A 12,110-nucleotide genomic window follows, 5' to 3' on the forward strand; every position below is an offset into this window, starting at 1 on the left:
CGCTCGGGTCTCCTTAGGCCCTGCTAGCAGTCTGTAAGGCACCTCTGCCGCCACCTGCAGTCTCAACCAAACCTCTAGGTGGGCAGCGCGGGAAGTGACGGCCTGAACACCCAATCGACAGCCAAGTTTACGTCCATTCTCGGGCTGCAACCAATGGGAGGCGAAGAGAGGCGCGGAGGGGGCGGACCCCGCGGCAAGCCTGGCAGAGGCGCGAGGCCCTCCTCCCGCCTCTCCGCCTACTTCAGCCTCCGCCGCCTCAGCTTCCAGAGCAAGCCCTGCGGCCGCCGGAGCAGCTCCCGCGGCGGAGCAGGAGCCGGATGGTCAGAGGAGCCCGGCAGCCCCAGCAGCCGCGGAGTCGCCTGGCCCCCAGGTGAGGGCGGGGAGCTGGTGGAAGCCGGGCTTGGGGTTGGGGCGGGGGCGAGGGAACGGGCCCAGGGGCAGCGACTGGGGCCGCCGAGCATTGGGGCGCCGAGATCCGAGGAGTGAGGGTGCAGGCTCGGAGCATTGGGGGCGCCTAGGAGCGGGGGCGACTGCGTCCTCGCCGGGGGGCGAGAGGGGCGCGGGGGCTGAGGCTAGGGCGCTGGGCCGGGAGGGGCAGGGCGCACGCCCCGCCGTGGGGCCGTGGAATGTGGGGGGCGCCTGGCCGGGAGGGGCGGGGCTCCGAGGGGCCGTGCGTGGTCGGGAGGGGGTGGGCACGGAAAAGGAGAAGCTGGGAAGGTGCGGGTGTGGGGGCGCCGGGGGGCTGGAGGGGTTGACGAGGCAGACAATGAGTAGGTCGGTGGAGGTAGGTGGTTTTGGGGATCTGGGCTGTGTCGAATGGGGGCTGAGGGACCAGAAGGCACAGCAGGGTTTGGACTAAGAGGGCATTAGAACTGTGAGTCCAGGATTGCTTGGTCTTGGTAAATAGGGGAAAGAAGGCATAAGGTGTTTGTAGATGTGGTCATGGCGACCCGTGGTCCCAGAGGCTGGTACATTTGGTTCTCGACTGGCACAGTAGGGCCCCGGGATGTGTTCTCGTGTGTTACTTTTAGTTACCATCGTATTTTTTGGTCTGTAGACTGACTGGCACAGTGGAGAAACCACCTCGAAAACGGAAAAGCAGGTAAGGGAAATGCCTTCTTCCCCTTTTGCTTCGTGGTTTTCTGTTTGCTTGACTGCACCTGTGCCATACTGCATAACTGTGCGTGGTCAGTAAGCGAAGTTTCTTACTTAGCTTCTTTTTCAACGAATATAGCTACATGCAACATTGTCCTTTTGAGGACTTCATATTACTGCCTCTACCCTTTTTTTTTCTTTTTTGTTTTTTGGTATATGATGTAGGAAGCATGGAAAACTCAGAAATCCTAGTTTTGTACATTATTCGTAATTTCAACTTCTCTACCATCTCTGAGAAGCTAATGTTTATTGAACAGCTGATACGTGACAAGTACTATGTGCAAGTATTTTATAAGAATTATTTCCTGTAATTCTTGAGATACCCCAAGATAGTATTTTGCAGAAGAGGGAATTGAGTCATAGAGTGGCCAAGTATATATTCAAGATCACACATCTAGTGAGTGGTAGAACCAGGATTTGAATCCAGGCAGTCTGACTCCAGAGCTTAACTTCTTAACTATTATGCTTCTAATAAATATAGAATTGAAAATAAATTTTTTGCCTATGATCCTAGCTCCAGAGGTGGAGCTCAGGCAGATTGTGGTTAAGGGTCAGCCCAGGCCCAAAAAAAGTTATCTCAACAAAAAAGCTGGATGTGGTTATGTGCACCTGTCATGCCAGCTAAGAGGGAGAGAGGTTGGTGTAAGTAGGATGGCTAGCTAGGCCAGCTGGGCAAAAAAGATGAACCCTACTTGAAAATTATCTAATGCAAAAAGGGCTGGGTGTGTGTCTCAAGTGGTGGAGTGCCTGCCGAGCAAGCACAAGACCCTGAGTTCAAACCCCAGTACCACCAAAAAAACCCTTTCTGCTTTCTCTTTTTTCATTACACATAAAATCTCATAAACTGAAATGGTTGAGCCTTAGAAAAAGAGATAGTATAAAGGGCTTACGTAGGCCACAGACAAGTGAATTATTCTTTTAATAACGAAGAATATTCATTCTCGGGCATTCCATGAGTCGGGTACTACTTAGCAATTCTGTGCAGGCTTTTGAAGATTCCTTTTTTACATATGTTGGCCTTGGCCCACAGAAAGTAAGCTACAGTAGTGAGGGTATGACCAGTAAGTAGGTCTATTTTCATGGTTAATACCTGTTAAGTTTTCTCTGTTAATACACAGAAATCCTCAACAGTAGGTTGATATGAAATAGTGATGGTGGATGTGCCAGTAGCTGAAGTACCTTTGTCACTTTTTTTTAATGATACTGGGGTTTTCAACTCTGAGCTTCATGCTTCCAAATCAGGTGCTCTTCCACTTGAGCCATACCTCCAATTCATTTTTTTTTTTTAATATATGGGCGTTAGGGGAGGTCTCTCAAACTTTTTGCCCTGCTGGTCTTGAACTGTGATCCTCCCAATCTCAGCCTCCCAAGTAACTAGGTACAGGTATGAGCCACCGGTACCCAGCACCTTTGTCACTCTTTAGGCCTATATTGTTCAGTACTGTAATCACATATAGCTCCAGAGCATTCAGAATGTGGCTGGTGTGTCTGAAGAACTGAATTTTTCATTAATTTAACAGGCTGATCACGTACTGGAAAATGTTTTAAGTATGTCTTGAGCATCCTTGGAGATGTGAATGTGTTCTTTGATCTATAAAATTTATGGAGTCTAAATAGCTATCAACTATTTTCAATGAAAATTTAGTGTTCAAAATGAGATAAGTATAAAATAAACACTAGGTTTCAAGTTAGTATGAGAAATATGAATATAACACTTCTGATTCCAAATTTTAATGATTATATAGTACAATAATATTTTAGGTGTATGTCACTAAATAAATTTTAATATCACTAAAATTATTTTCACTTCTTTTTATGTTTTCTAATGACAGGTACTAGAAAATCAAAATATTGTTTGCATTGTATTGTTTTAGACAGCCCTGGTTTAATATTTGTTATCCCACTGCCAGACTCTTATCATAGCCTCCTGACTGGTTCCCTACCTCCAACCTGTAATTTCTTTACCACACTGTGCAAGTCGATAATTTAATTCTAATGCTTAGGAATTTTCTGTGGTTTCCCCATGCTACTGAACATAATTCAGACTTTTTAGCTGAACCTACCTTTCTAGCCACAGGTTAGTACTGTGGCCATAGAAATTCTCAATGATGGGCCTATTAAATGTTTAATTTTAAATGACACAACTTTTTGTTGAACCCTTCAAGATGACTAAATTGTTGAACATAACTGTATTCTGTTTGTCATTTCCAGAACTTACGTTTTCTCTGCTTTAGGTTTTTGCATGTGTTGTCTCAAGTTTCTCTTTTCTCCTTGACATGTTCCTCCCTTTAAAACTTAGCTTACACATCACATCCTCAATGAGGGCTTTCCCCACCCTCTCCTTCCTCTGCTCTTCTTTATTTTTTCCCATAATAGCCTTCTGTGTGATGGTTTCAGCTGAATTTGAATCCACTTCTGTCAAATGCAAGTTGTAATGTTATATGCAGTAAGCCTTTGTTAGGGCTGGGAATGTGGCTCAGTGGCAAAATAATGAAGAGTATTTACTCCATAAATATAGATTTTTTTTCCTTTTATTTTGACAGTACTAGGGTTTGAACTCAGGGCCTTGCAGTTGTCAGGGAGGCACTCTACCACTTGAGCATGTCCCCAGCCCCATAAATATTTTTGAGTACATTTCATATGTCATGTATTTCATAGCATTTTTTCCCATACATTGGTTTGTCTAGCATGCATGAGGCCTCAAGTTTGATCCCCAGCACCACAAAGGAAAAAAAAAAAATCCTTTCTGAGCCTCAGGTTTCTTATCTGTAAAATAGAAATAATAATAGCTTAACCCTGCTAGGGTTATTAAATGCCTAGAACAGAGTCTGGCACATAGAAATTTCTGTACACAATAAGTTTTAGGTTAAAGCACTCATCAAGCCAGACTCAGTGGCATGTGTCTATAATGCCAGCTACTCAGGAGTCTAAGGCAGGAGGATTTCGAGTTCAAAGGTCAGACCTTGTTTAAAAAAACAAAAACAAAACCCACCCATCAAATACCTTATATTTCTCACCTCTTTTCACAATATGTACAGTGTAGTAGATTACAAATAAAGAAATTAAGACAAAAAAGAAATGAGAGAAAAAGAATAAGAATAAACTAGTGGCAAGATTAGTACACAGACCAGAAAGTACTCTGCAGTTTCTGAAGGTAAATTCCACATCTGGTTCTTGAGTTTCCTGGAGCAAAGCAAAGAAGCAAAGAGCTCAGTTTCCAGATTCAAGGTGTCTATGAGTTGAACATGTGGAAGAGAATTGCAAGTGTTTTGACTGTTAGACCTTGGTACAGTTCTCTCACTGTTCTACATACTGGGGACAGTGTGGTTTTGTGTGTGGGGAAAATCCCAATGATTAATCCAGTAGTGAAGTGGTTTTTGTTTTTTTTTTTTTTTTTTTTTTTGGTGATGGGTGTTCTTTCTATATAGTCCAGGCTGGCCTTGAGCTCCGTGATCCTCCTGCCTCAGGAGTCTTGTTTCGTTTTGTTTTTACCATGTTGGAGATCGATCCCAGGGCCTCGCACATACTAGGTGAGCATTGTACCACTGAGCATTGTAGTTAGTTTTTATTTTTATCTTTTTTTTAGCGGTACTGGGGTTTAAACTTAGGACTGCACACTTGATAGGTGCTTTACCATTTGAGCCATACCTCCAGCCCTTTTTTTTCTGGTCATTTTGGTGATAGGGTCTTACTTTTTGTTCACATTGGCCTGCTGGGATGACAGGTGTGCACCACCACAACCAGATTTTTTTCTGATGAGATTGGGTTTTGTGAGCTTTATTGCAGGGATTGGCCTGGAACCTCCATTTTCCTAATCTCAGCGTTCCGCCTAGCTGGAATGACAAGCATGCATTACCATGCCCAGCAGTTGGTTGAGATGGGGTTCTAATGCACTTTTCCTCAGCTGGCTGTGATTCTGTGATTCTCCTAGTCTCAGCCACCCACGTAGCTATGACCACAGGCTGAGCCACCAGCACCTACCTTCAGTGGTTAGTTTTTATGAACCCTTGTGTGTTTGTGTGTGTGTGTGTGTGTGTGTGTGTGTGTGTGGGTGGGTGTGTGGGTGGGTGGGTGTGTACTAGGTATTGAACTCAAGGCCTCATGCTTGTTAGGCAGGTACTCTACCACTTGAGCCACAGCTCCAGTCCAGTAGTGAATTTTTAAAGATTGCTTCTTAGAATGCTTCTCACTTCAAGTTGAGATATTACCAGTGAACAGGGTCCTACAGCACGTCATTCCCTACTGTTGTTATCTCTTTGAATCTTTTATTTCCTTGTCTTAGTTTATATTCGTACCTCATACTGTTTTGTACCTAATACAAATTAAACATTCTTCTTTGTAATCAGTACTGAGCTACAGTTCAATAAGACTAGTGAACTAATGAGTGAATTGATGGCAAGAAGAATTAGTGTGGGATGGAGCCTTAGTGGTCCAAAATAGTGTGAGACTATTGAATGCCCTGGACTGTACTAGACTGAAAGGAGAATTAAGATTAGGAAAGCCTATCTGCCTTTTGTTTTGAAATTTCTGGAGTTCAATATGTCTGTTAGTAAAGTTTGGGTTATAAAAATTCTTTCAGTTCTTATTTGGAGCAAGACCCATTTGCTTGGATAGAATACACATTGACTAAGTCTTATCTGATGTGCAAGGCCCTTGGTTCAATCTCCAGGACTAAAACCAAAACCAAAACAACACACACAAAAAAACCTTATCTGTATGATTTGGTTATGTGTTTAAAGCAAAGAGATCCAGGCGTTTGATGGCATATGTAATTTGTTCATGAAACATCTGAGTGCTTTCTAGTTCTGGGTTCTGGAGATAAAGACATGGTTGGGATATGGCCCATGCTGGGGAAAACTCATCTATTAAGTGGGGAAAACAGACACTGAAATATAAGACAGCATGATGATTTTGTTTATATACAAAGGTTTATAAGTGTTTGCAAAGGGTTTGTAGTAATACACATAGTGGTAGGGAGGAAGTTTCCATGGATACTCCTTTAGTCCCTCATGGTTTAGAAGGTTAACTTTGGCTATAGTGTGACCATTAAAATGATGGAAATGAGCCTGTAGACTGACTGATACTAAAGTCATATATGAGGTGAATTTACCTAAACCAGTGATGTCAGTTGTGGAAAGAAAGGTGTTTTGAAGGGCTTGGGCTGTGTTGTCAGACTAAATAGTGGTTCTCAAATGTTATGGTTTGAATCTGAAATGTCCCCCAAAGGCTTAAGTACTGGAGGCTTGGTTGCAGTGCAGCATTGTTCATAGATTGGATTTTGATGAAGTGATTGGATCATGAGGGCTCTGATCTCATCAATGGATTAACACATTGAGGGTTCATAATTTGATGGGCTATTGGAAGGTGTTAGAAACTTAGAAGCTGGGACCTAGTTGAACAGAGTATTGTCCTTGAGGGCTATGGCTTGTCCCAATTCCCTCTTTCTTTCTCTTTGCTTCCTGGCTGCCATGAGGTAAGCTCTCCTCTGCTTCATGCCTCACTAAAGGCTCAAGCTGTGAAGTCACCAGGGTAAGCAACCATGAACTGAAACCTCTGAAATTGTGAGCCAAAAGAAATCTTTCCTTGTTCTAAGCTTATCTCAGGCATTTTGTTACAGTGACAGAAAGCTAACACATCAACTAAGGGGTATTTTGCCTCTCTCAAAGGCCATACATTTGACAAAATCTGGAGACATTTTGCCCAAGTTAGAATTTTGGGCATCTAGTGTGGGTAGAAGAATGCTGCTAAATACCCTGCAGTGCACAGGAAAGCCTCTTAATCTAAGAATTATTCAGCTCAAAATGTCAGTAGTAGCCAGTGTGGTGTTACACAGTGTAATCCTAGCACTCAGGAGACTGAGGCAAGAAGATTTTTCATTTGAGCAAATGCAAATTTGGGCAATATGGTGAGACCCTGACTGGGAAAAAAAAAAAAAAGAAAAAAGAAAAAAAAAATCAGTGGTGCCAATGCTGAGAAATCCTGGACTGCAGTTTGAATCCCAGTGTTTGCAAGCTTTGGGCTTTTGGGCAAAGTATTTAACCTTCAAACTTGTTCTGCAAAATGTGGGTAATGATGTAGCTCCCTTGTAGCATTATTACCTTCCTCTGAATATAGAGTCCATGAGTGCAGAGATTTTTGTCTGTTTTCATTTCTACTATATTCCCAGCTTCCGCACATAATAGGTACTCAGTCATTTTTTGTTGGATGATTCAATGAAATAATGCATATTGCTGGGTAGTGGCACATGCTGATAATCCTATCTACTTGGGAGGTTGAGGGAGGAAGGTCTCAAATTCAAGGCCAGCCTGGGCCACATAGCAAGATCCAATCTGATTTTGTTTGTTTCTTTTTGATGGGACTAGAGTTTGAACTCAAGGCTTACATTTGCAAAGAAGGTGCTTGCAGAGCAGGCACTTTAAAAAAAGTTTGTGGCTAGTACAAATACAATTGTTACCAACATTTGGGATAAGTCTCTGTTTTCTTTTGAGGAAATGTTTACTTAGGAGTGGACTTGTGGGGATGAATTCAAGTATGATATGTTTGATATACCTTAAGAACATTTGTAAATGCTACAGTGTGTCCCCAGCACAATAAAAAGTTTTTTTTAAAAAGTGGATTTCTTAGTTTTTCTTTTTGTATCTGGGTCTCACTATGTATCCTAGGCTGACCTCAAATTCATGATTCTGCTTTAGCCTCTTGAGTACTGAGATTACAGGTGTGTATCATCATACTTGGCTTCTTTGTGTGTCCTAGAAACATTTTGGGTTTTTTTGGGGTTAGGACCTTTACAGGAGTTGGAACTTAGGGCCTCACACTTGCTAGGCAGGCACTCTACCACTTGAGTCACTCCTCCAATCCTTTTTGCTTTATTTTTTTCAGAGAGGGTCTCTATTTTTTTGCCTAGGGCTGGCCTTGGACTGCAAGTTTCCTACCTATGCCCTCCCATAGTCTCTGGGATGACAGGCACACCACCATGCTGGCTTGTTTTGTTGAGATGGGGTCTTCCTAATATTTTGCCTTGCCTAGCCTCAAACCACGATCTTCCTAATCTCTACCTCCCATAGTAGGTGAAATTGTAATAGCCTTTTTATCAGGTGTATGTTTTGATTTTTTTTCTCTCTGTAAGTTCCCTGTTAATTTCCTTCACAGTATCTTGAGGAACTTTAGCACGAATAATAGTTTGGATGGAATGATTTTAATTGAGACATCAGATACAGAGCAAAATTGGGGAGGGTAAGAGTTTGAGTTTAATTTCCTTATCTCAAGTATAAAATGAGTTGATGAGTCATCTCTAACCATGCAGGTAAGAATGGAGGTCTGTTGCCAAGAAGAGAGATTGAAAGTCATCAGCAGATACTTTATTATCCAAGTTCTGAAAATTAGTGAATTAGATCATTCTCCTCACTCTCTAGATGACCTGCTTTCAGCCTATGGAAAGTATATTTCTTTCCTAATAAATATACTTTATTATCATTTTCACTATAAAAAAAGAAAATGAATGAAATAACCTAGGGAGAGCATGTGGACTGACATGGAAAGAACAGAATGTTGTTCTGTTTGAGTGCTCTTCTGTACCTCACTGGGGAGATAGAACATACTGCTTTGTGTCTTTGGGTATTTTTCTCTTGTCTCTAGAATATTATCTGTCCACTCTAGGGTCTTGGTGCTGGGGATTAAACCCAGGGCAAGATAGGTGGTGTTTATCTAGGTGACAGATACCTGAATTCATGTGAGAAATTGAGACTCTGAAAATAGTGACATGGAAAACATGAAAACATGTTTCTGACCTGCGCTGTCCTTTAGTTACAAAATTCACGGTAAGTGTTTGCCTCAGAAACCTGCCTGCAGCAAATGCAATGGCCAGTTCTGTGACAGCACAATCTGCAGGGCCAAGATACCATAGTCCCTGCAGCATTTTCATAGTAATGTTTAAGAGGAAAACTTAGAGGAGTCAAGCAGTGATTCTCAGGGGTGTTCAAAAAGAGCCCAAGGTTCCTTGGGACTCTTTCAATGGGCCCCCTGGAGGGAGGAGTGCTGGGAATAGCCGGGAGGAGGTTAAGCAGGCTCCACTTTGACTTTTATGTAAGTATGGCTGTATTTTTTTAATATGGAAAATTTTAAATCCAGAGTTAGAATGCTGCCTGAAAGAACCTGTATTGTTTGTCCCACTGCTTCAATAATTGTCAGCTTAATCCAGCTTCACCTTTATCCAAGGCACATTGTATACATCATATGACTCATCTGTTAACATTTTAGTATGTATTGTGAAAGGTAAGGATCTTTTAGAACATACAATCCCAATACGTTAACATTCTCTTACCACCATCAAGTATCTCATCAGTGTTCAGATTTCCACATTTTAAAAAATACTTTTGTGGCTGGAGTGTGCTTCAAGTGGTGGAGCACCTGCCCAGGAAGCCTGAGGCCCTTAGTTCAAATCCCAGTACTTACCCCCAAATACTTAAGTTTGAACCTGGATGCAGACAAGTTTCTTAAAACTAGTTGATTAGACCTTAATCCTTATTTATTTATTTTTAATTTTAAAGCTTTTTTTCTTTTCTTTTGAGACAGCTCTGGCTGGCCTTGAACTTGAGATCCTCCTGTCTTTGCCTACCAAGTACTGAAGTTATAGGTATGCACCACTATGCCTGACTCAAACCTTTTTTTTTGTGGGGTGTGGTACTGGGATTTGAATTCAGGGCCTCATGCTTGCTAGGCAGGCACTCTACCACTTGAGTCACTCTGCCAGTCTTTTTCTATTTTTTTTCTGCCAGTCTTGTTTTTCTGTTGGGTATTTTCAAGATAGGGTTCGAGAACTATTTGCCCAGACTGAATTCAAACCTTGATCCTCCTGATCTCTCTGTCTCCTGAATAACTAGGATCAAACCTTTTTTTTTTTTTTTTTTTTTTTTTACAGTACTGGGGCTTGAACTCAGGGCCTTCACCTTGAGCCACTCCACCAGCCCTTTTCTTGTGAAGGATTTTCTTGAGATAGGGTCTGAGGCGCTTATTTGCCCAGACTGGCATCAAACTGCGAGCCTCCTGATCTCTGCCTCCTGAATAGCTAGGATTACTGGTGTGAGCCACTGGTGCCCTGCTGGATCAAACCTTTTTTAATCTATGGTTTTCCTACTGTTCATTTTCTCTGTGTTATTTATTTGTTGAAGAAAGTATATTTGTTATGAAGAGTTTTCCACAGCCTAAATTTTTAATTTTTTTTAAAAATTGAAGTAAAATTTTCATAGTTTAAAGTTCACCTGTTTTAGCATACAGATCTCTGAATTTTGACTAATGCAGTTGTGTAATCACTATTATAATCAGTATAGAGTAGTTCTGTGACTCCCCCAAATTTCTTTCTATTGGCAAACACTGACCAGATTTTCCACATTGGAATTTTGCAGACTCTGTGTCCATTGCATCATTTAGCATATTTCTCTGTTCCTTGAGTGGCTCGTGAACTCGTAGTTATAGCTTATTCTAGAGACTTGGTGACATTCAGATTTAATGTTGTTTTTTTTTTTTTTCCTGAAAAGAATACATCATGTGAGTGGTATGTATTTCCATTAAGGTACTTTCTCTTCCATTTTTTCATGTTAGGCACTCATTGTCAAAAGTGTCTAGGCTTCTTATTTCATTAAGGGTTGCAAATACTGACTGTCTCATTCTTTTCATTCTTTCTTCATTATTGCCTGGAATACTGACTAGAAAGAGAGGTTTCCCTTGCTGACTTAAATTTTAAATTTCTTTAATTTTAGTTTTGGTGTTCAGGATTGAACCCAGAGCCTGTGCTTGCAAAGCACTTACTTTACCAATATTTCTCTAGTCTCCTGTTTGTGTGGTGCTTTGGATTAAATCTTATTTTTAATTAGTTAGTTAATGTTTGCAGTGCTGGAAATTGAACAAAGGGCCTTGCACATGCTAGGCAAGTGCTCTGTTACTGAGTTAACTTCCCCAGCCCTGAACCTTATTTTTAAAATGAATGTATACTGAAGTTGATTTTTTTGTGTGTGCACTGTTCCATGAAATTGAACACACATGGAGATTCATATAACCCCCACTGCAGTGAGAGTTCAGAACTTTTCCTTTTCCTAAAAAAAGAAAAAAATGAAAAACAAAAACCCCCACACTTGCTTGTGCTATCCCAGTACAGTACCTGGCAGCAGGTCTGTTCATCTCTTCATTGGCTGTGATTTTCAGTGCGATATGTGAAAAGAAAAAGCTTTGTTTACTGGCTTTCAATATGAATTGTTCTCTAGCATTTTCCAAAGGTAACTGCCTTTTCTTTTCTTTTTTATATTAATAATATAATTAACTCAAGATTTAACCATATTTAATGAGTTTAAGTTCATTATTTCAGCAACACTATAGTTCCTTTCTTTCTTTAATATTTTTCTTTCTTTTCTTTTCTTTTGTCTTTTTTGAGACAGGGTTTTGTTATGTAGCCCAGGCTGTCCTCAAACTCAGAATCTTCCTGCCTCAGTCTCTGGAGTGCTGGGTTTACAGGTATGCACTACCATGCCTGGATCTTTTCGTATTGGTGTTCATTTTGCCCTAGCTTTGACTGCAGAAGACCCTTTAAATTGGTGGTACAGGGTTTGAACTCAGGGCCTTGTGCTTGTTAGGTAGGCATTCTACCATTTGGACTGTGTTCCCAGCTCTTGCTTCTGATAAGGTGTCACTGCTTATGCCCATGCAGTCCTGGACCATGACTCTCCTATGTGACATGACTCCTATGTATGCTTCCTACATAGCTGGGATAACAGTCATGTGCCATGTTGCCCAGCATGTATTGGTTAAGAAGGGGGTCTCATGAATTTTTTTGCCCCAGCTAGCCTCAAACTGCAATCCTCCCAATCTCCACCTCCCAAGTAGCTAGGATTACAGGTGTGAGCCTCCAACCTGGCTTTGCCGGGTCTTGTTGACAAATTGCAGTAGACTGATGGCTTTCTTATTTC

General features: G+C 41.5%; 1 protein-coding gene across 8 annotated transcripts in view; it reads left to right on the forward strand.

The window, feature by feature from the left end:
• The first annotated feature begins 219 nt into the window (after window positions 1–219).
• Scai (suppressor of cancer cell invasion) overlaps window positions 220–12,110 on the forward strand; it is a 138,223-nt gene continuing 126,332 nt past the window's right edge. For 6 of the 8 annotated variants that reach the window (XR_012440789.1, XM_074053215.1, XM_074053218.1 and 3 more), the window contains exons 1-2: window positions 220–370; window positions 1,058–1,102. Coding sequence is in view for 5 of the 8 variants with exons in the window: in XM_074053215.1 (XP_073909316.1) it covers window positions 318–370; window positions 1,058–1,102 (98 nt within the window). In the remaining 3 variants the exon portion in view is untranslated. Of the gene's footprint in view, window positions 371–1,057; window positions 1,103–9,744; window positions 9,788–12,110 lie in introns of those variants that run through there. The other 2 variants (XM_074053216.1, XM_074053217.1) reach the window with 2 other exon arrangements.

Source organism: Castor canadensis, chromosome 13 (assembly GCF_047511655.1).
Source record: "Castor canadensis chromosome 13, mCasCan1.hap1v2, whole genome shotgun sequence".
Taxonomy (NCBI): Eukaryota; Metazoa; Chordata; class Mammalia; order Rodentia; family Castoridae; genus Castor; species Castor canadensis.